This window comes from Petromyzon marinus, chromosome 44, assembly GCF_048934315.1.
Source record: "Petromyzon marinus isolate PM22_M1 ecotype Great Lakes invasive population chromosome 44, UKy_Petmar_22M1.pri1.0, whole genome shotgun sequence".
Classification (NCBI taxonomy): domain Eukaryota; kingdom Metazoa; phylum Chordata; class Hyperoartia; order Petromyzontiformes; family Petromyzontidae; genus Petromyzon; species Petromyzon marinus.
This window is the reverse complement of record NC_133710.1, coordinates 3,340,604-3,365,133: the sequence shown is the minus strand read 5'-3', so window position 1 is coordinate 3,365,133 and position 24,530 is coordinate 3,340,604. Positions and strand designations below refer to the sequence as shown.

Genomic DNA, 24,530 nt, shown 5'->3' with positions numbered 1-24,530 from the left:
GAAAGGTGGTGGGGGGTGGGAAAGGTGGTGGGGGGGTGGGGAAGGTGGTGGGGGGTGGGGAAGGTGGTGGGGGGTGGGGAAGGTGGTGGGGGGTGGGGAAGGTGGTGGGGGGTGGGGAAGGTGGTGGGGGGTGGGGAAGGTGGTGGGGGGTGGGGAAGGTGGTGGGGGGTGGGGAAGGTGGTGGGGGGTGGGGAAGGTGGTGGGGGGTGGGGAAGGTGGTGGGGGGTGGGGAAGGTGGTGGGGGGTGGGGAAGGTGGTGGGGGGGTGGGGAAGGTGGTGGGGGGGTGGGGAGGGGGGTGGGGGGGTGGGGAGGGGGGTGGGGGGGTGGGGAAGGTGGTGGGGGGGTGGGGAGGGGGGTGGGGAAGGTGGTGGGGGGTGGGGAAGGTGGCCTCCGATATGACGTCACGAGTGATCCCCTCCCTCTCGTCGCCACCACCACCGCCACTGCTGCTGCGCCTCCCTCGACCTGAAGGTGCTTCGGTTTCCCCATCGCTCGAGTCGCGCACTCGTCCACCTCTCCCTGGGGAGCGCTGTAGACTACAATGACGGCTCCCCGCAGCCTCCACACGTGGCTGCCCGCGTGCCTCTTCCTCCTGATCGTGGCCTCCGGCGCGATCTACAGCCAGGTGGGAGTGAGCTTCACCTTCGTCAAGTACCCCCCCAAGCGCGACGAACGCGACGACCCTCATCGCATCGCGGCCGAAAATTGCGAAGGTGCTCGAGACTGCGGCGACAACGGCGGCGGCGGCGGAGGGGGCGACTTCGATCGCGAGAGGGACCTCTTTCCTCCCTTCTGGGAGGAGCGCTCAGCCGGCTCTGCGCCCAGCTGGGACGGCCACTCTGAACTCTGCGCCTCGAACGCGAGCGTGGCTGCTGCCGTCGAGGGCTTCTCGAGCCTGCCGGGAATGATTCAGAACTTCCTGACGCACCGCCACTGCCGCCGCTTCGAGCTCGTCCTCGAGCCGCGAAGGTCCAAGTGCGACCCGGGACCCGTGACCCTGCTCATCGCCATCAAGAGCGACGCCAGGAACCTTGCGCGCAGGGATGTGATCCGCAGAACGTGGGGACAAGAGCGAACCATCAAGGTAAGACGGGACCACCAATTGTTCACCATCGCCACCACCGTCACGATCATCGGGCGTGATTCGAAATTCACGACGCCCGGTCGCGTCTCGGATTCGGGACTTCTTCACCCGCGGTCCGCGCTCATTCAGCCTCCTCGTAGATACCCACGGAGACCCATAAAGATTAATGGAATAGATTTACACAGTGCGATTGTGGCAATTCAACTCAAACTGTGGACCGCACAACAACTCCAGCGTAGCCTGCGTTTCTTCAACGGCGGGCGGCGGGGAACGTCGGACGACACCAACGATCTCCGTAAGCCCTGGCGCCCATTCCTTTTAAATCCCCCAGCTTACTGCTGCCATCGCACCGCGCGTTAAGAAATAAATAGCAGGCATGGTCAATCCACCGCTGGATGAAAACCCTCCTGACGTCGCCCGTCGCCCGCCGCCATCTCGCGCTCTCGTGATGCGACAATCCGCCGCAGCTTCCTCGAGACGATATCACGGATCGATCTCCAGGGTGGTGGTACCCCTCATCACGTCTCTCCGGAGACGCAGCGGCCCCCTCTCTGCGCCTTGAGTTTCGACCCCCCAACCCCGCCACGGACATAGCCGCCGCATCTCATCCACTGCTGCTCTGCGTCTGGGGAAAGAACCGGCAGCGCTACTGTGTAGAGATGTATTTGTTTTACTTCCTACTACGATTAAGGGTCATTGCCCGAAACGTCTCCCGTTATGGGGTTTTGTTTCTCCTTGAAGGCCACCGTGTTATTGACAAATGTGTTGTGCCGGGGGGGGGGGGGGGGGCATTACTCGAAACGTTGCCGATTGTATTTCCTGTTCCCTGTTCAGGCCACACGAATGTGTGTGGGCTTGTGCAACACTGCCCACGCAGCATATCAATCGATTGGTTTGTTTAACTTTGAGGACAAACGTTTACGGTTTTTTTTATTTAAACAAATTCAACTTGGTAAGCTTGCGCCGCGACTTCCTCGTGCGCATCTCTGCTCGCTCGACCTTCGACAAAGTCGCCTCCCTCGAACGATCTCGCCTGAAGCGTCGTGGTCGTGACCCCTCGTGCGTCGGGGTCCCACCCCCCCTCTCTGTGCCCCCCCTCCCACCTCGTCCGACCGTAGGGGTCCCACCCCCCCTCTCTGTGCCCCCCCCCCTCGTCCGACCGTAGGGGTCCCACCCCCCTCCTCTCTGTGCCTGCCGAATCGGGGTCGGGGTATGGCAACGCTGAGGCCCATCGATGCCTGTTAGATATTTCTCGTCTGATCGGAATTAAATTATCCGTTTTAGATTATTGTACATTCCCCCCCCCCCCTCCCGTCTCCTTTATTATTCTCATCGGAATAACTTGAAATTTCTAATTATGTTCAAATCGTTTTCGTATTTAGAGGACCTCGTGATGCGAGGCTGTAGCTTCCACAATTGCCAGGTTTAGCACGCCCCTACCTATACTGCCACGTGTTTGCTAATAAGCTGACCACCAAACTTTATATGGGGAGGAGAATACTTTTCTACGAGCCGAGAATATTGGGGGGGGGGGGGGCTGGGGGGGAGAAACTTCCGAATCAAGCAGATGCCCCTTCGCTCTTGTTCCTCAAAAAGAAAAAGATGCAGAGAAAACGCGGTCTTCCCTTCCCCAAAAACATCGTAATATTGGTCGCGAAAGCCTCCACTCCGTGGTTAATCTGTCGCTTTGTGGGTTCTTTAGTTGCTTAAAATCCGGCCCTGCCTGGAGTCAAATCGCCAATTGTCTTTAAGGTGTCCATGAACACCGTGGAGCGTAGCAGTGAACCACTTTGGAGGACGAGGAAGAGCAAACACAAAAACTACTCCCAACGTTTCCGTCTCTCCGTCCACGTTGCGTCTCAACAATTCGCCGTTTAGTCCCCTCGAACCGCGTTGCTTGTGCCGCTTAGCGCGAGAGAATATTAGCCGTGTAACACGTAGTTGACTTTTGCGACTAATATTATCCAAAATAGAGGTTGTTTTGGGTTAGATCGCGTATATTTAAGTGTAAATTTTTTTTAAAAAACTCTTATGGAGAATATAATATCCCTTCGCGGCTTGCATCGCGCTACAAACTTCTAAACAAAGACAAAGCTCCCCTCCCCGTGTTATAGCCTTTAACAGACTATTCTTGGTTCTTTCGGTAAGGTCACGTAGATAGAAAATAATAAAATATTTGTACAAATCAGACATTTAAAATAATAAAAACAAAAAACCCACGACGTTTCGATCGTAACACAAGCGGCCTTCATCAGGCGGAGATTAAAAAAAATATATCTACGTGACTTTACCGAAATAACCAAGAATATGATGAATTCCTGCAGTCACGAAAGCCTTTAGCAGACTGTTGGGGCAAGCGACGTTCGCAACTGGCACCTGTGAAGGTCGGCTACGGCACACGAGGTGGCGAATGGGTGGCCAGCACCACGCCCGACCGGTTCTCCCCTAGGCTGAGTCGACCTAGGGGAGGCCCAGGACCGGTTCTGATCATCGCCACCGGTGTTGGTCGTGAGCGGGAATCGAACTCGGGACAGGGCGGGTTCGTAGCGCATGCGTAGCGCTAAACCCTGCACCGCCGCTCCCCACTTCTTAACAAAGACAAAGATCCCCCGTGTAGCCTTACTGGATTGTTGGGGCAAGTGCTGTTAGCGAGCAGTACCTATGAAGGCCGGCAACGGCAGACGAGGTGGGGAACGGGGTGGCCTTCACGCCCGACCGCCTTCGTCTCCCTCGTGTCGATGTTTAACACACCTCACCAGATACGCATTTGAGGCTGAGTCGACCTAGGGGAGGCCCAGGACCGGTCAGACACACACACACGTATGTCCTCTTCCATTTACTCAACGAAATGGGTTGGCGTCGATTTAAACAATAAAATAAAAAAACCGCGCACTACGCTTGACTTCGTGCGCGGATGTTAGTTAGTATACGGTATTATTATCGTACCCGTGGATGGACCCCACCTCGCCGCACGAATGTGTAATTTTCACCACGAGGTGGGGGGGGGGGGCCCAAGGTTAACCCCCCAAGGTTATTTTGACAAGGAAATGGTCGGGACGGACGTTGCTTCACGAGTCGCCCCCGGCAGGCATCGTTGCAATAGTCTCGAACAAAAAAAATCGAGTTTACCCCATTTATATCCTGTCTAAAAAAAAGTCAACACATTGTATGTCCTCTCTATTAATAAAGTTACCCCTTTTATATACTATGAAAAAAGTTACCCCTTTAATATACTATTTAAAAAGTTACCCCTTTTATATACTATCTATAAAGGTTACCCCTTGCATTTCCTCTCTAATAAAGTGACCCCTTTTATATACTATCTAAAAAGTTACCCCTTTTATATACTATTTATAAAGGTTACTCCCTTTATATATTATCTAAAAAATAGCCCCTTTATATACTATCTAAAAAGTTTACAACACATACGTCTAGTTTGTGTTGTCCGTCTCGTATCTCGACTTAATGGACTCGGCCGAGGCAGTGCATCACAGGGACGCCGCGGTTCTTCTCCGTGCAGTTCAGTGGCTAATCAAAGCCCCCCACCTCTCACCCTCCCCTCTCCTTTGTACAGAGAGACAGACACACACGGAACACATACACACGGAACACACATACACACGGTAGACATACACACGAACACACATTCACACGGAACACACATACACACGGAACACACATACACACGGTAGACATACACACGAACACACATACACACGGTAGACATACACACGGAACACACATACACACGGAACACACATACACACGGAACACACATACACACGGAACACACATACACACGGAACACACATACACACGGAACACACATACACACGGAACACACATACACACGGTAGACATACACACGAACACACATACACACGGTAGACATACACACGAACACACATACACACGAACACACATACACACGGAACACACATACACACGGAACACACATACACACGGAACACACATACACACGAACACATACACACGGTAGACATACACACGGTAGACATACACACGAACACACATACACACGAACACACATACACACGGAACACACATACACACGGAACACACATACACACGGAACACACATACACACGAACACATACACACGGTAGACATACACACGGTAGACATACACACGAACACACATACACACGGAACACACATACACACGGAACACACATACACACGGAACACACATATACACGGAACACACATACACACGAACACACATACACACGGAACACACATACACACGGAACACACATACACACGGTAGACATACACACGAACACACATACACACGGAACACACATACACACGGAACACACATACACACGGAACACACATACACACGAACACACATACACACGGTAGACATACACACGGAACACACATACACACGGAACACACATACACACGGAACACACATACACACGGTAGACACATACACACGGTAGACACATACACACGGTAGACACATACACACGGTAGACACATACACACGGAACACACATACACACGGAACACACATACACACGGTAGACACATACACACGGTAGACACATACACACGGTAGACACATACACACATACACACGAACACACATACACACGAACACACATACACACGGAACACACATACACACGGAACACATATACACACGGAACACACATACACACGGTAGACACATACACACGGTAGACACATACACACGAACACACGAACACACATACACACGAACACACATACACACGGAACACACATACACACGGAACACATATACACACGGAACACACATACACACGGTAGACACATACACACGAACACACATACACACGAACACACATACACACGAACACACATGCACACGGTAGACATACACACGGAACACACATACACACGGAACACACATACACACGGTAGACACATACACACGAACACACATACACACGAACACACATACACACGAACACACATACACACGGTAGACATACACACGGAACACACATACACACGGAACACATATACACACGGAACACATATACACACGGAACACACATACACACGGTAGACACATACACACGGTAGACACATACACGCGAACACACATACACACGAACACACATACACACGAACACACATACACACGGTAGACATACACACGGAACACACATATACACGGAACACACATACACACGGTAGACATACACACGGAACACACATACACACGGAACACACATACACACGGAACACACATACACACGGTAGACACATACACACGAACACACATACACACGAACACACATACACACGAACACACATACACACGGAACACACATACACAGTATACATAACAACAACCGCCATTCGCCACTAAGTGGCGGTGACGTCACCACGACGCTTGTGCCAAGCCATGTGCACCTTGAGGCCACGTGAAGTGTCGAACGTCCGCGGGCAGGAGGTCACGGGGCAGACCCAAGTGCCACGGGTCGACTGACTAAGATGACTGAGATGACTGACTGATGCACCACCTGTGCCCCCTACTGTGCCAACCTGCTGTGCTTTAGCCACCCGGCGCTCCACTCGTTGTGAGCGTCGCTCCTCCGCCCTCCGTTGTTGTTGGAGGGCGACTACCTCCAACTGCCCAGTAGCGTCCTTCACGAGCCTCCTCCACAGAGGCCGATCTTGACACCGCTGGTACCAGTAATCGGCAAGTCCACTCAGCTCCACGTCCTCCTGTACCACATCACTCCATCTCTTCTCTAGCCCGTGCCGCGCCCGTTTAGCCCCCTCGATCCGGCCGAACAAAAGCTGTTTCGGCATGCGGTGGCTGGGCATGCGGGATACATGACCCAGCCAACGCAGCCTTGCCTACCGGAGGAGCTCACCGATGGGACCTTGCCCAGACCTTTCAAGGATGTGTGAGCTCCCCGCATAATCCAGCCTGGTTAAACCCAGGATGGATCGTAGGCAGGCTAGCCTAAATGTTTCTAACCGGCGAAGATGTTCCATTAGGGGGGTCCACGTTTCGCAAGCGTAGAGAAGGGCGGGAATGACCGTGGCTGAGAAGACCTGAAGCTTAGTGCGGAGCGACAGACCAGGTAGCTTCCACACAGCGTTGCGCAACCGATGAAAAGATATTGCCGCTCGACTGATTCGGAGTGAGACCTCTGCTATTAAACTGGAGCCGGTCATAAGCACACTGCCCAGGTATGGGAAACTCTCCACTCTCTCCACAACTGCCCCATCACCGATTGGGAGTTGTGGGGGTGGAGTGTCCGATGGTACAAAATACCCAGGCAGGTGGGGCTGATCGTAAACCACGTCTAAAACGGTATACATGCACACGGAACACACATACACACGGAACATACATAAACACGGTACACATACACACGAACACACATACACACGGAACACACATACACACGGAACACACATACACACGGAACACACATACACACGAACACACATACACACGGAACACACATACACACGGTAGACATACACACGAACACACATACACACGGAACACACATACACACGGAACACACATACACACGGAACACACATACACACGAACACACATACACACGGTAGACATACACACGGAACACACATACACACGGAACACACATACACACGGAACACACATACACACGGAACACACATACACACGGTAGACACATACACACGGTAGACACATACACACGGAACACACATACACACGGAACACACATACACACGGAACACACATACACACGGAACACACATACACACGGTAGACACATACACACGGTAGACACATACACACGGTAGACACATACACACATACACACGAACACACATACACACGGAACACACATACACACGGAACACACATACACACGGAACACATATACACACGGAACACACATACACACGGTAGACACATACACACGGTAGACACATACACACGAACACACGAACACACATACACACGAACACACATACACACGGAACACACATACACACGGAACACATATACACACGGAACACACATACACACGGTAGACACATACACACGAACACACATACACACGAACACACATACACACGAACACACATGCACACGGTAGACATACACACGGAACACACATACACACGGAACACACATACACACGGAACACACATACACACGGTAGACACATACACACGAACACACATACACACGAACACACATACACACGAACACACATACACACGGTAGACATACACACGGAACACACATACACACGGAACACATATACACACGGAACACATATACACACGGAACACACATACACACGGTAGACACATACACACGGTAGACACATACACGCGAACACACATACACACGAACACACATACACACGAACACACATACACACGGTAGACATACACACGGAACACACATATACACGGAACACACATACACACGGTAGACATACACACGGAACACACATACACACGGAACACACATACACACGGAACACACATACACACGGTAGACACATACACACGAACACACATACACACGAACACACATACACACGAACACACATACACACGGAACACACATACACAGTATACATAACAACAACCGCCATTCGCCACTAAGTGGCGGTGACGTCACCACGACGCTTGTGCCAAGCCATGTGCACCTTGAGGCCACGTGAAGTGTCGAACGTCCGCGGGCAGGAGGTCACGGGGCAGACCCAAGTGCCACGGGTCGACTGACTAAGATGACTGAGATGACTGACTGATGCACCACCTGTGCCCCCTACTGTGCCAACCTGCTGTGCTTTAGCCACCCGGCGCTCCACTCGTTGTGAGCGTCGCTCCTCCGCCCTCCGTTGTTGTTGGAGGGCGACTACCTCCAACTGCCCAGTAGCGTCCTTCACGAGCCTCCTCCACAGAGGCCGATCTTGACACCGCTGGTACCAGTAATCGGCAAGTCCACTCAGCTCCACGTCCTCCTGTACCACATCACTCCATCTCTTCTCTAGCCCGTGCCGCGCCCGTTTAGCCCCCTCGATCCGGCCGAACAAAAGCTGTTTCGGCATGCGGTGGCTGGGCATGCGGGATACATGACCCAGCCAACGCAGCCTTGCCTACCGGAGGAGCTCACCGATGGGACCTTGCCCAGACCTTTCAAGGATGTGTGAGCTCCCCGCATAATCCAGCCTGGTTAAACCCAGGATGGATCGTAGGCAGGCTAGCCTAAATGTTTCTAACCGGCGAAGATGTTCCATTAGGGGGGTCCACGTTTCGCAAGCGTAGAGAAGGGCGGGAATGACCGTGGCTGAGAAGACCTGAAGCTTAGTGCGGAGCGACAGACCAGGTAGCTTCCACACAGCGTTGCGCAACCGATGAAAAGATATTGCCGCTCGACTGATTCGGAGTGAGACCTCTGCTATTAAACTGGAGCCGGTCATAAGCACACTGCCCAGGTATGGGAAACTCTCCACTCTCTCCACAACTGCCCCATCACCGATTGGGAGTTGTGGGGGTGGAGTGTCCGATGGTACAAAATACCCAGGCAGGTGGGGCTGATCGTAAACCACGTCTAAAACGGTATACATGCACACGGAACACACATACACACGGAACATACATAAACACGGTACACATACACACGAACACACATACACACGGAACACACACACGGTATACATAACAACAACCGCCATTCGCCACTAAGTGGCGGTGACGTCACCACGACGCTTATGCCAGGCCATGTGCACCTTGAGGTCACGTGAAGTGTCGAACGTCCGCGGGCAGGAGGTCACGGGGCAGACCCAAGTGCCGCGGGTCGACTGACTAAGATGACTGAGATGACTGACTGATGCACCACCTGTGCCCCCTACTGTGCCAACCTGCTGTGCTTTAGCCACCCGGCGCTCCACTCGTTGTTGTGAGCGTCGCTCCTCCGCCCTCCGTTGTTGTTGGAGGGCGACTACCTCCAACTGCCCAGTAGCGTCCTTCACGAGCCTCCTCCACAGAGGCCGATCTTGACACCGCTGGTACCAGTAATCGGCAAGTCCACTCAGCTCCACGTCCTCCTGTACCACATCACTCCATCTCTTCTCTAGCCCGTGCCGCGCCCGTTTAGCCCCCTCGATCCGGACGAACAAAAGCCGTTTCGGCATGCGGTGGCTGGGCATGCGGGCTACATGACCTAGCCAACGCAGCCTTGCCTGCCGGAGGAGCTCACCGATGGGACCTTGCCCAGACCTTTCAAGGATTTGTGAGCTCCTCGCATAATCCAGCCTGGTTAAACCCAGCATGGATCGTAGGCAGGCTAGCCTAAATGTTTCTAACCAGCGAAGATGTTCCATTAGGGGGGTCCACGTTTCGCAAGCGTAGAGAAGGGAGGGAATGACCGTGGCCGAGAAGACCTGAAGCTTAGTGCGGAGCGACAGACCAGGTAGCTTCCACACAGCGTTGCGCAACCGATGAAAAGATATTGCCGCTCGACTGATTCGGAGTGAGACCTCTGCTATTAAACTGGAGCCGGTCATAAGCACACTGCCCAGGTATGGGAAACTCTCCACTCTCTCCACAACTGCCCCATCACCGATTGGGAGTTGTGGGGGTGGAGTGTCCGATGGTACAAAATACCCAGGCAGGTGAGGCTGATGGTAAACCACGTCTAAAACGGTATACATACACACGAACACACATACACACGGAACACAAAAGGCTGGCACGGCACACGAGGGGGTGGGTGGCCAACACCACGCCCGGCCGCCTTTGTCTCCCCAGTGGCTGATGTTTACACACCGCACCAGGTACTCATTGAGTCGAGCTCGACACGGATTCACAGACACACAGAGACATGACTCGACTCGCAGACAGAGAGACATCCGGAAACACTCGGAGATATTCGTGTCAGAGATTATCTTGTTCCCGACAAGCCAGACGGAGTCGACTCGCACGCATGGGCGTCGTGGTTTGCACTCTGCGCTACGAACCCGGCCACCCGGGTTCGATTCCTGTCCACGCGCAAAACCGGTGACGATTATCTGAACCGGTTCTCGGCATGCCCTAGGTCGACTCGGCCTCAAATGAGTACCCGGTGCGATGTGTAAACATCGCCACCGTGGAGACAAAGGCGGCCGGGCGTGGCGTTGGCCACCCACTCCCTCGTGTGCCGTGGCGGCCTTCATAGGTGCTTGCAAACAGCATCTTGCCACAAAAGTATGCTACGGCAATATGGGTGATCTTTGTATGTTTGTGCATACACATACACATTCACCGAGTTCGATTCCTGCTCGCGCGCAGAACTGGTGACGATTATCTGAACCGTGTTCTGGGCATCCCCTAGTTCAACTCGGCCTCAATTTAAGTAACTGGTGCGGTGTTGTGAACATCGCCACCAGGGAGACCAGAGCGGCCGGACGTTGTGGTGGCCACCCACCCACAGACCCCCGTGTGCCGTCCGCCCTTTAAAGGTGCTGCTCGCTAACAGCGCTTGCTCCAACAGTCCGTCACAGGCTACATGGTGGGGTGCGGCATGGGAGAGGGTTGAGAAGCCCTGACAAACGACCGTGCTGGTGCAGGACTAAATGAGGGGAAAACGGCTTCACGCGCTGCACAACTGACAAACGTCCGAGCCCCACGCGAGAGCTCCGTCCTGATGGCACCGCGTCGTCCACAGCGGCGTCTCCACGCCATCCCGCTGCCGAAAGCGTAAATTCCCCGGTTCATGTCGAAGATTCCCCACCGGCACGCCGAGCGAAACGTCGGACACCGTACTGCCACGAGGCACGGCAAGAACGCACAGTCGGAGGGATGAAACAAACCATTTTTTGTTGTCCACCGGGTAAAGCCCACTGAGCTATGAGCTGCTGTTTGGAGGCCACCTGGCCACACACGATGATGATGATGATGACGATAGCTCATCGATCGTGGCCAATCTCATCACCACACGTGGGGAACTAATAGTAAGCAGTGAAATGAACGCGCGTTGATTCTAAATGTGGAGGGGGTGCAAAAGCGGAGGGGAATCCGAAGAAAAATTCCACGTGACCACCACAGGGAGGTGTCGTCACGGTCCAGACGGAAGCCAGGACCACCTCAAGGGGTTGCCGCCGTTGAGATGTTAACTACCTCTCCTGGTATGCAGGAGGTCGTGGGTTTGATCCCGACCCTTGACGCCTGCTGCTGTATATTTGGAGTTTGCGGTGTCTCTCTCTCTCTCTCCCCGTGGTCGCGTGGATTTTTCTCCGGGTCCTCTGGTTGCTCCCTCCACATGTAGAAACGTGCCTTCAGAGTCATTTGGCTGCGATTTCAATGTCCACGTGATAAGCCACTTGGTTGAGCTATCATTTGTGGCCAGGTCGCTTCTGAAAAGGAGCTTTATAGCTCAGTGGCGCCTTACCTAGCGAAGTAGAATTGATAAACCATGTGTGTATTTTGTGAGCGATAAAATGTCTCGCCCGAGTGCCCTGTTTGCACGGCAAACGAAGCCTTTCTGTCCACGTGTTTTACGGCGGGCGTTAATATTCGCCGTTTGTTCGGTTCGATGGAGACGTGCAAAAAAAACAAAACCGTCCGGGTGACGCACGGGGAAAACTGCAGACAGCCGAAACGCGGGACAAAACTACGACCGTGCCGGGCTATCACTCCCCCCCCCCCCCCCCCCCCCAGTTATTGACATCGCATGCTTTAGTACCATTGGAGTAACGCTGCATTTTTAAAATTCTCGACATTTCGCGATCGCTCGGCACCACACTGCCTTCCAGCCCGTGGGAAGTTTAAATTTTTCTCAATTATCCGTCTCCACCCGCCGCCGCCCCCGCAGGGCGAGATCGTGCGGCGCGTCTTCCTCTTCGGCGTGGTGGCCGACGTGCCGGGCGAGCGCCGCATGCGTCTCAACGCGCTGCTGCAGGAGGAGTCGCGCCTCTACAACGACGTGGTGCAGTGGAACTTCCTGGACACCTTCTACAACCTGACGCTCAAGCAGCTGCTCTTCCTCGACTGGATGGCCGAGCGGTGCCCGCTCACGCGCTTCATCTTCGACGGCGACGACGACATCTTCGTCAACAGCGACAACATGGTGGAGTACGTGACGACGAGCCAGGCCAGCGGCGACCCCCCCTCCTCCTCCTCGTCGTCGACGCACGAGACGGCGGGACGCCACATGTACGAGGGCTACGTCATCTCCAACGTGGGGCCCATCCGACACACCTGGAGCAAGTGAGTGCCATTGTGTAGCCTGGGTTCTTAGCGTCGTGTCGGGGTTCTTAGCGTGGCGTCGGGGTTCTTAGCGTGGCGTCGGGGTTCTCAGCGTGGTGTCGGGGTTCTCAGTGTGGTGTCAGGGTTCTTAGTGTGGTGTCGGGGTTCTTAGCGTGGTGTCGGGGTTCTTAGCGTGGTGTCGGGGTTCTTAGCGTGGTGTCGGGGTTCTTAGCGTGGTGTCGGGGTTCTCAGCGTGGTGTCGGGGTTCTCAGTGTGGTGTCAGGGTTCTTAGTGTGGTGTCGGGGTTCTTAGCGTGGTGTCGGGGTTCTTAGCGTGGTGTCGGGGTTCTTAGCGTGGTGTCGGGGTTCTTAGCGTGGTGTCGGGGTGCTCAGCGTGGTGTCGGGGTTCTTAGCGTGGTGTCGGGGTTCTTAGCGTGGTGTCGGGGTTCTTAGCGTGGTGTCGGGATTCTTAGCGTGGCGTCGGGGTTCTCAGCGTGGTGTCGGGGTTCTTAGTGTGGTGTCGGGGTTCTTAGTGTGGTGTCGGGGTTCTTAGCGTGGTGTCGGGTTCTTAGCGTGGCGTCGGGGTTCTTAGCGTGGTGTCGGGGTTCTTAGCGTGGCATCGGGGTTCTCAGCGTGGTGTCGGGGTTCTTAGCGTGGTGTCGGGTTCTTAGCGTGGCGTCGGGGTTCTTAGCGTGGCGTCGGGGTTCTTAGCGTGGTGTGGGGGTTCTTAGCGTGGCGTCGGGGTTCTTAGCGTGGTGTTGGGGTTCTTAGTGTGGTGTTGGGGTTCTTAGCGTGGTGTCGGGGTTCTTAGTGTGGTGTCGGGGTGCTCAGCGTGGTGTCGGGGTTCTTAGCGTGGCGTCGGGGTTCTTAGCGTGGCGTTGGGGTTCTTAGTGTGGTGTCGGGGTTCTTAGCGTGGCGTCGGGGTTCTTAGCGTGGCGTTGGGGTTCTTAGTGTGGTGTCGGGGTTCTTAGCGTGGTGTCGGGGTTCTTAGAGTGGTGTCGGGGTGCTCAGCGTGGTGTCGGGGTTCTTAGCGTGGCGTCGGGGTTCTTAGCGTGGCGTTGGGGTTCTTAGTGTGGTGTCGGGGTTCTTAGCGTGGTGTCGGGGTTCTTAGCGTGGTGTCGGGGTTCTCAGCGTGGTGTTGGGGTTCTTAGCGTGGTGTCGGGGTTCTTAGTGTGGTGTCGGGGTTCTTAGCGTGGTGTCGGGGTTCTCAGCGTGGTGTCGGGGTTCTTAGCGTGGTGTTGGGGTTCTTAGCGTGGTGTCGGGGTTCTTAGCGTGGTGTCGGGGTTCTTAGCGTGGTGTCGGGGTGCTCAGCGTGGTGTCGGGGTTCTCAGCGTGGTGTCGGGGTTCTTAGTGTGGTGTCGGGGTTCTCAGCGTGGTGTCGGGGTTCTCAGCGTGGTGTCGGGGTTCTCAGCGTGGTGTTGGGGTTCTTAGCGTGGTGTCGGGGTTCTTAGCGTGGTGTCGGGGTTCTTAGTGTGGTGTCGGGGTTCTTAGTGTGGTGTCGGGGTTCTCAGCGTGGTGTCGGGGTTCTCAGCGGGGTGTCGGGGTTCTCAGCGTAAACTCCTCTCCCGTGGGCGTTGAGGAGGTGCCGTACCCTGGCTCAGCAGGAGAAGGCGGTCCATCAGGTGGACCAATCGCCGTCTGTTTCCATCTGTACGGGGATAGAGCGTTGCCCCCTTGCGCAAGGCGTGGGCTTTCTCCGGGAACTCCAGTTTCCTCCCGTGTGGATAATTCGGCGCGTTACGGCCGAGCTTGAATGCGTTGCTACGTCGGATCTCGTCTGCAATAGTTCAGTGTACCTAACCTGGTAAAATAAAATAGTTGAGTTAATTTAGTACGTGAGTTGACATCCACTGACAGAACATTGACGTGTATATTTTTTTACTGGTAGGAACCTCCTGGTTACACCAGCCCACAGAGGATTATTGTGTCCGTCCGTCGTGCATCCAAAAATGGGAGGGGTGGGGCTGGGTGGGAAGTCGGGCATATTTGCGGAATACACCACGTGGTGCCGCCATTGACCCTGGCCATTGACTGAGCAACCCAACGTTCCTACCAGCTCCCTCCGCAGGAATGTGTTCTTGTGTTTTTGGCACTCTGTGTGGAAGCCACGCGTAAAAAAGCATTCGCTAAATAAGCAGCGAGAGACGCAACTGTCAAAGCGTTGCACAGAACGCTGCCTCTGCGTCCACCCTGCGTCCACCCTGCTGCACCCTGCTGCACCCTGCTCCACCCTGTTTCACCCTGCTGCACCCTGCTGCACCCTGCTGCACCCTGTTGCACGCTGCTGCACCCTGCTCGCCCATAGGGCCCAGGCACCACGCGTGAGACTCACCCACGGCGTCCCTGCCACCGATATATTTTATTCTCCGAGCTGGATTATGGCCAAACTTTCTAAGTTTTTTGTATGTTTCGTGCAGCCTTTGTGTGACCATCAACTTGTCACACTTCAAAATCCGGTTTGGTAATTCTCCCATTCTGAGAATCAACGCGAGCCTGTGGGGTCACCGCGTAAGTCATTGCTGACAGGGCTGAGACCATCAACCCGATGCGGCCTTAACCCGGATCGGAGCCCAGGGGCTCGGCGGCGATGGCTCGGCGGCTCCTCCATCTCGCCTTGCGACGTCCGTGTGACCCTCCCCGCCCAGGTACTACGTGCCCGTGCAGGTGCAGGAGAGTGAGCGCTACCCTCCGTACGTGGGCGGCGGAGGGATCATCATGAGCGGCCACACGGCCCTGCAGATCCGCAAGGCGGCCCCCTCCGTCCCCTTGCTCCCCATCGATGACGTCTTCTTCGGCCAGGTGAGCGCGTGCGTCCGTCAGTGCCGGGGGGGGGGGGGGGATGATCCTCATAATAGTTATAATAAGTCGGTTATTTACTCAGGAAAGCTGCAGGGTTGTGATAGGACTCTTTTCTCAGGAGGGTCCTGCAGCTACACTGGGTTTCTATTTGTCTCGGGACGTTTTCGGCCAATTCGTGACGAGTGTTTATTCTGCACGTGGGAGGAAGCGGGCCGTGAGGGGGCAACGCTGTATCCCCCGTACCAGATGCTAACAGATGGCGACGGACTAGTCCAACCGGCCGTTCTGCGTTCTCCTGACGAGCCAGAGTGTGAATTAAACAATTGCAAATGCGAACGCGTGCTCGAAGGCGTTTCGAAATAACGTGCGGGAGCGTGGCTTCTCTGCGTTCTCCTTCACTCAGGATCAGATATATTTATTTATTTATACCGGCGAAATACGATGAGCTATGAAGCTCTTTTTCACAGATGTCCAGTCGGGGACATGTAAGAACGTTACAACAACAAACAGGACAAAAACATAATAGCAGTGCTAAATACAAGGAAGGTGAATAAATCATCCAAACACAGACAAATAAAACTAAACCATCCCCATCCTACCAGACAAAGTCCACCGAGGTATTAACTTATTGTTCAAAAACGACCTGGCCGCAAATGATAGCTCAACTAAGTGGCCCCATCATTTGGACATTCATAGCAGCAAGATCATCTAAATAGTCCCAACGCACGTTTCTAAATGTGGTGGGATAAAACGGGAGGACCCGGAGAAAAAATCCACGTGACCACGGGGAAACCATGCAAACTCCAAATATACAGCAGGCGTCGGGGTCGGGATCGAACCCACGACCTCCTGCATACCAGGCGAGGTAGTTAACATCTCGCCACGGCGTCACAGCTTGATGTGGTCCTGGCTTCCATCCGCCCCGTGATGACACCTCCCTGTGGTAGTCACGTGGAATTTTTCACCGGGTTCCCCTCCGCTTTTGCGCCCCCTCCAAAATTTAGAATCAACGCGTGTTCATTCGACTGCTTGTTCTCCCCGTGGTCGCGTGAATTTTATTTCCACGCGACCACGGAGAGAACACGCAAACTCCGAATAAACAGCAGGCGTCACGGTCAGGCTTGAACCCCCGTCCTCCTGTATACCAGACGAGGTAGTTAACATCTCACCGCCGAGCCTCGCGACACCGCGACGCCCTCCTCATCCGCACCCCCAACCCCACCTTGACGCGAACGGGAAGCGGACGACGGGAAGCCGGACGCGTGGCCAATGTCTCAACGTCTCAATGTCTCCCTCCCACCCCCCCCGCCCCACCACCTCCTGCCGTCGTTGCTCAGTGCCTGGAGCTGCTGGGCCTGGCGCCCCGGCGGAACGCCGAGTTCCGCACGGCCGGCATTCACAACCCCAGGGCCGGCGCGGGCGACGACGGCCTCTCGTCCTTCCACCCGTGCTACTACCGTGAGGTGCTGCTCGTTCACAGCCTCGAGCCCTTCGAGGTGCAGCTCATGTGGGGGGCCCTCAAGCGGCCGTGGCTGCGGTGCGGCCGGCCGCCCGTCCCCATCCCGAGGCCCCTCGACGCCGCCGTGGCCGTGGAGCAGGAGAAGTGAAGGCCGCTGCCGGCGCTGCTGTTGCTTGGTGTTTTGCGACCTCGTAGAATTTGTGACCGTGGAGTCGAAGCACTCTGCGGTGTTTTGACCCCGGGGTTCAAATCCCTTATGATGGCAATACGACTCGTTTACGTGGGTCGGTTGTTTTTTCTTTCTTTCTTCAGTCAATAGATTTTGAATTTTATTCATCGCACGCACAACTTACGCCACGGCCCCCGAAGGGAGCAGTAATGTGAAAACGGTCGACTCGCGATGGTGCGGAGGCACGATCGGCAGGGACGACCCGGATAGAACAACGCTCGCATGAGATCACGCACACGGCCGCGGTCACCCCCTCCTACTAGCCGCCTCGCGCCCACCTGCAGGCCAGGTGCTGAATGACGTCGTGCTGCACACGGGAACAGCTGCTGCCCCTGTGGCGGGGGGGAAGGGGCCATTCAGATGTCCTTCAGGTGAGATGCAGGTCGCTCATCGCCCGTACAGCGCTCCAGTTTGTGATCGTCCGTGGCGTTCGCGAGGTTGTGGATTCGTATTTATTTGTTTACATTCGTGGACCGGTGGTGAAGGCTCGTCGGGTTTCATTGCGAGAGAGGTGCAGGCGTGCGACGAGTCGCGGGCGAATGTTCACGGTCCGGGATTGGGTACAATTGATTCGAGAATTTATCTCTCTCCCTCGCGCGCGCTCTGTGTCGTCTCGTTTCTCCATCGCCGGTGCATCTCGATCGCCTTTCGTTGTTCTCGCCGCTTTGTGCAATTCACCGTTGAGCGTGCACAGCGAAGTCCCCCCCCCCCCCCCGTTTAACGCGCGGTAGATGCGTTCGTGAAAAGCGTCGCGTTAAGCGAAAAAAAGCGTTTGCAGAGCAAGAACTATTTCCCCGTAAAGTTTCTAAAGTTTGGCGAGATGTATCATTCTGCGTGCTTGTGCTGAGAAGTTCCGGACGACTCGGAGACGAGGGTTCGGGTTAAGGGCTTCCGCCGTTAAGTTTATTAAAGATATTACCAATAACCTACAGGGGTGAACAACTTCCCAGGGGTTGGGGGTCCCGGGTTCGGTCCCACTAGTTCCCGTCACAGCCGGCTGCCCTGTGCTGCCTCCTCTGCACCGGCCGTGGGTTCGGCCAACACGGCCGACCGAGGAGCACGGCCACCTCCAGCCCTGGCGCTATCATCTATTCCTACCCTCTTGCCCCCTGGCTTCCCCATTCCACCCTCTCCCGACCCTAGACTCCAGCTACGACCCCGCTTACGTCACGGGGGAAGGGGGGGGGTCCCCCTTAAGTACTAGAGGAGGCATGACGTCACTGTGCCGCCCAGCGTGCATGACGTCACGTCCATGACGTCATCGCTCTGGACAGCACACATGACGCCACTTCCCTATTTTACTCCTCTCCACCTGTGTCCACTCCGCTCAGCCGAGCAGCTCAAGAAAGTCGTTGATAGTCAACCGCTCGGAAACCGCGTTTGTACTGGGGGTGTGCGTTCCGAATTATGCGAAAAGGACAGTAGAACCTTGGATTGCGAGTAACTCGGTCTGCGAGTGTTTGGCAAGACGAGCAAAAATTTTAACTAAATATGAATTTGATAAACGAGCGAGGGTCATGCAATACGAGTGGTGTACGTGTACACGCTTTGTACTGCCGAGCGTCACGTGATCACAACTGATATACGAGTGCTTTGATATACGAGTGCTTTGGATTACAAACACGTTTCCGGAACGAATTATGCTCGCAATCCAAGGTTTCACTGTATTCCTGAACGGACGAGCACCGTGCCATCGCGACAATCAGTTGTGTGAACGCCGCCGCGCGTTAAGCAAGGACTTAGCGCAGCCTGGCCACAATTTGGATAATTATTAAATATTCGACGTGCGCATTGCGAAACGCAGGAGGCTATTTTAAATCGTCGCACCCTTATTTGGTTTGTGATGTAACGCGGATTTATTTACTCCATATTTATATAGAGGGTGTTACATTTACAGATCGCGTCATCGTCGTGGTACTTACAATATTTAGTGCATGGGATATTTGTGCCATTCTTCTAGCGCAAGGCTAACAAGGGCAAACGTGCCATGTTCACCCCGCGTGGTCTGCAATAGTTTTGCCGTGTGCGTGCGTGTGTGTGTGTTAATCCCAGTCGAGCGCTGAAATCTCCATGTAATCTTTTCAAACGTGGACCTTAATGCCCGGGCACACACTGGCCTACTCTTGCGAACGACGTCACCGCAGTAGTGACCGGGGAGGCCCTCTGGGTACCGCAGTAGTGACCGGGGCGGCCCTCTGGGTACCGCAGTAGTGACCGGGGCGGCCCTCTGGGTACCGCAGTAGTAACCAGGGAGGCCCTCTGGGTACCGCAGTAGTGACCGGGGAGGCCCTCTGGGTACCACAGTAGTAACCGGGGAGGCCCTCTGGATACCGCAGTAGTAACCGGGGCGGCCCTCTGGGTACCGCAGTAGTAACCGGGGAGGCCCTCTGGGTACCGCAGTAGTAACCGGGGAGGCCCTCTGGGTACCGCAGTAGTGACCGGGGCGGCCCTCTGGGTACCGCAGTAGTGACCGGGGAGGCCCTCTGGGTACCGCAGTAGTAACCGGGGAGGCCCTCTGGGTACCGCAGTAGTAACCGGGGAGGCCCTCTGGGTACCGCAGTAGTGACCGGGGAGGCCCTCTGGGTACCGCAGTAGTGACCGGGGAGGCCCTCTGGGTACCGCAGTAGTAACCGGGGAGGCCCTCTGGGTACCGCAGTAGTAACCGGGGAGGCCCTCTGGGTACCGCAGTAGTGACCGGGGAGGCCCTCTGGGTACCGCAGTAGTGACCGGGGCGGCCCTCTGGGTACCGCAGTAGTAGCCGGGGAGGCCCTCTGGGTACCGCAGTAGTAACCGGGGAGGCCCTCTGGGTACCGCAGTAGTGACCGGGGAGGCCCTCTGGGTACCGCAGTAGTGACCGGGGAGGCCCTCTGGGTACCGCAGTAGTAACCGGGGAGGCCCTCTGGGTACCGCAGTAGTAACCGGGGAGGCCCCCTGGGTACCGCAGTAGTGACCGGGGAGGCCCTCTGGGTACCGCAGTAGTGACCGGGGCGGCCCTCTGGGTACCGCAGTAGTGACCGGGGAGGCCCTCTGGGTACCGCAGTAGTAACCGGGGAGGCCCTCTGGGTACCGCAGTAGTGACCGGGGAGGCCCTCTGGGTACCGCAGTAGTGACCGGGGAGGCCCTCTGGGTACCGCAGTAGTGACCGGGGAGGCCCTCTGGGTACCGCAGTAGTGACCGGGGCGGCCCTCTGGGTACCGCAGTAGTGACCGGGGAGGCCCTCTGGGTACCGCAGTAGTAACCGGGGAGGCCCTCTGGGTACCGCAGTAGTGACCGGGGAGGCCCTCTGGGTACCGCAGTAGTGACCGGGGAGGCCCTCTGGGTACCGCAGTAGTAACCGGGGAGGCCCCCTGGGTACCGCAGTAGTGACCGGGGAGGCCCTCTGGGTACCGCAGTAGTGACCGGGGCGGCCCTCTGGAATCGAACGAGCGGCCAACGCTCAACGGGCACCACGCCGGGCCCTGTCGCAATGATCCTCGGTCATGGTCACTCCACTGGTGGACAAAGGTCTCTCCCCAAACCGCTGCAACCTTTCACGATCTGGCGACGTGGCATTAATCCACCCGGCACCATCGCGTGCGCCGATTTCATTTCCATTTTAATAATACGTGAAGCCCACCGAAATAGGACGGGGGAGTAGGAAAAACAACAGTGTGTTTAGAAAGCGCCGCTACAGGTCTCCTACCCATCTGAACACGCTCGTGAAATCTGTGAAACCCTCTGCTCTGTGAGACAGGGGAGCCGTCCGCTGTCACGGTATCCACGCGGCCGAAGGAGGTATCGGAGGGACATTCGAAAATCAGTGGGGGTGACTGTAAATGGATCGCCCCTTTTACCAGCAGCGAATGGATCGCTTGCAAAAATACAGAGTTGATCTATTTACAGATACCCCACTATAATGATTGGGGAAGAAATTCTGGACGAGGATCAGATTCTGATCGAAAGCTTTCTGCGTGTCTCCCGCGTCCGCAACCAATCTCGGTCAATGTACATCGGTACGGTGTTGGTGGGGTATCTATGAATGGATCGCCCTTCATCCGTAAAACATCTGCCAAAAAACTAACAAAAATGTGACTTATTTATTTCTTATTTATTAGGTTTGTCGTCGGTTATCGGCGACCTCTCGGTATGGGGAATCGCCACCACCCACAATATTATCGTGGTTATATCGGCTTTAGTCAGTGCTGCTGCTGCTGCTGCTGCTGCAGTTGGGTTATCAAAATGCACAGTGAAAATCGTGCATTGGGTGCCACGGTGGAGAGATGTTAACTACCTCGCCTGGTGTGCAGGAGCTCGTGGGTTCGATCCCGACCCTGACGCCTGCTGCTGTATATTTGGAGTTTGCATGTCTCTCTCATCATCATCATCACGGTGGCTAGATGTCAACTGCCTCGCCTGGTATGCAGGAGCTCGTGGGTTCGATCCCGACCCTGACGCCTGCTGCTGTATATTTGGAGTTTGCATGTCTCTCTCTCATCATCATCATCATCATCACGGTGGCTAGGAGATGTCAACTGCCTCGCCTGGTATGCAGGAGCTCGTGGGTTCGATCCCGACCCTGACGCCTGCTGCAGTATATTAGGAGTTTGCGTGTTTTCCCCATGCTCGCGTGGATCATTTTTCGAGTCCTGTTTGTTCCCCCTCCACATTCAGAAACACGTTGAGAGTCATTTGGCTGCTGTAAATGTCCACGTGATAAGCCGCCACTTCGTTGAGCTGTCGTTTGTTGGCCAGGTCGCTTCTGAAAAAGAGATGTGCAGCTCGGTGGGTAGAATAAAGATAGTAAGTTTTCTAGCTTAAACGTTAGCTTGGTATTATTATTACCGACTGCCACTGTCGTTCCTGTACAGCCGCGTGCAGCAATTCTTGGGTGGCGAGCATCAAGTGGCTCCGCAGGTAGAGCGAGTGGCTCCCGATCAAAAGCTTACGATTTCACATCCTGGTTGGGGGTTGACTCGGCCCATCGTCCCTCCTCGGGGTGGTTACAACGAGCACAGCATTTTGTGGGGAAGTCGAATGTGTTTTGTTCTCTGGATAAACTTGCCCCCGCCATAGAAATGTGGAATTCCCGCCACCGGCGATACAGGACTGTAAAGAGGAGATGAGCCCCCCCCCCCGAATGCTAATTTGAGCAGTGAGCCACTTTAAAGCTTGCATGTCGAACCACTGTTATTACCATGAAATGCATTAGCTGCATATGATGTAGCATTTCATAAAAAAAAAATGTAGCCCTATCCACTGCTGGGTATGCGCCTCCTCGCACCTTGCGGGTCGTGGGATTTGTGTGACCATGCCTCACTCACCTCGTCGCTCGGCGTGGGTTGCTGGGTTATAACGCAACGCTCGAACCGCTGTGCCACAACTGACGCCCCCTCCCCCCAACGTCGCAGTACGTATAACCTGTGTGTGTGTGCGCGCACGCGCGTGTACATCTTTACAGCCCGGGATTTCTGCTCTTCAGATTTGGCATCTGGCCGCGGGTAGGAGCGAGAGTAGAGCGTTTCCCCCCCCCCCCCCGCGCGCGTACCAACTGCGCGAGGTTCCGGCGGTGGGCGCCGCTGCGGGCTCGCTGCTTTCGGGTCACGATGTCCGACGTTTCGCCCCGGGGGAACTTCTCCAGCTCCGTCCCAGAAGAAGCGGCGGGGCACGGCTTGCAGGGCGAAAGCGCACGATGTGGAAGCGCGTCGGCGAGCGTAAGCCGTGCTGGGGCCGGCGCCGGCCCCAGTTTGTCCACGCCACGTGGTTGTGCTTCAGGGTTATTCTGTTTCAGCGAGGCGGCAGCTCGTGCGGTCGTGGCACACGGGTTCCTCCGAGTTCATAACTTTGTGCGTGAGCAGGATTTGTTATATCGGAGATAAATACCGCTTGACACTTGTGGGCAGTGTTTGCTTTTATAATAAGGCCAAAATGTAGGCGAGGGATATTTGTTCAGAGTTACGTGGTTAATGTGGTGTGCGTGCAAAAAGGCACGAAGGGTAAGAATGATTTATTGCGTCATGAAGGACACTCTTGTTTTTATTCATTTACGTGGTGAAATCGACGTGTGGATGGAGTTTGTGTTCAGTGATGATTCGCTGTTTACACATTTTGACAAAAATAAAAAGGTATTTTGGTGATAACATCTCGATTCTGGAATCGTTATTTTTTGTTATTATGTATTAATATATTTTAATGGCTTGTTTAAAGAGCAGAAATTTGCATCACCATTGACTAGTCCTCAGTTACCAAAGTCACGGGATAAATAATAGCATTTATTAACGCATTCATTTCGTGTACATAAAACCAACTCGGATCAATGGTAACCGTTTGCGTGATGGGGCATATGCCTCTCCCACACCTCATTAGTCATGGAGATTGTTTGACAATACTTCACCGTTTGCGGGATGGGGCATATGCCTCTCCCACACCTCATTAGTCATGGAGATTGACAATACTTCACCACACTGGTCGATGTGTGTGTTTTGCTGACCTGGGGCCGGGTCACATAACACTCGCTGTTGATGTTAGCCAAGATGTATGGGTTAATTTTAGAATGTGCTAACCATCGTGGCAATATTAAGCTGTGAAGGTCTTAGAATTTATAATAACTTGCGCAAGATGTGCCAATCCAAAGCTCAAACATTTCCTCTTTGCATACTGCATCATTGAGACCATAAACCAACAGCTTATGGTTAGTTATATAAACGGATGGCTCGCTTGGCAATTTACACAACTTATCCTCTGTACAGGCAGCAAAGAGGCTTAAA

The 24,530-nt window shown here is 54.7% G+C and overlaps 1 protein-coding gene across 1 annotated transcript; it reads left to right on the top strand.

The window, feature by feature from the left end:
* The first annotated feature begins 407 nt into the window (after positions 1-407).
* On the top strand, positions 408-23,905 carry LOC116951898 (N-acetyllactosaminide beta-1,3-N-acetylglucosaminyltransferase 3-like). The gene is made up of 4 exons (XM_032970736.2): positions 408-1,085; positions 12,928-13,322; positions 15,946-16,099; positions 17,437-23,905. Exons 1-4 carry the CDS (start codon positions 543-545, stop codon positions 17,704-17,706), a joined length of 1,362 nt encoding a protein of 453 aa, XP_032826627.1. The 5' UTR covers positions 408-542; the 3' UTR covers positions 17,707-23,905.
* Positions 23,906-24,530: the final 625 nt, after the last annotated feature.

Bases quoted from the DNA above. Each gene is read 5' to 3' on its own strand.
- LOC116951898 (XM_032970736.2), top strand. From the start codon at position 543: ATGACGGCTCCCCGCAGCCTCCACACGTGGCTGCCCGCGTGCCTCTTC. The intron at 13,323-15,945 runs GTGAGTGCCATT...CTCCCCGCCCAG, and splicing joins ATCCGACACACCTGGAGCAA to GTACTACGTGCCCGTGCAGG. The intron at 16,100-17,436 runs GTGAGCGCGTGC...GTCGTTGCTCAG, and splicing joins ATGACGTCTTCTTCGGCCAG to TGCCTGGAGCTGCTGGGCCT.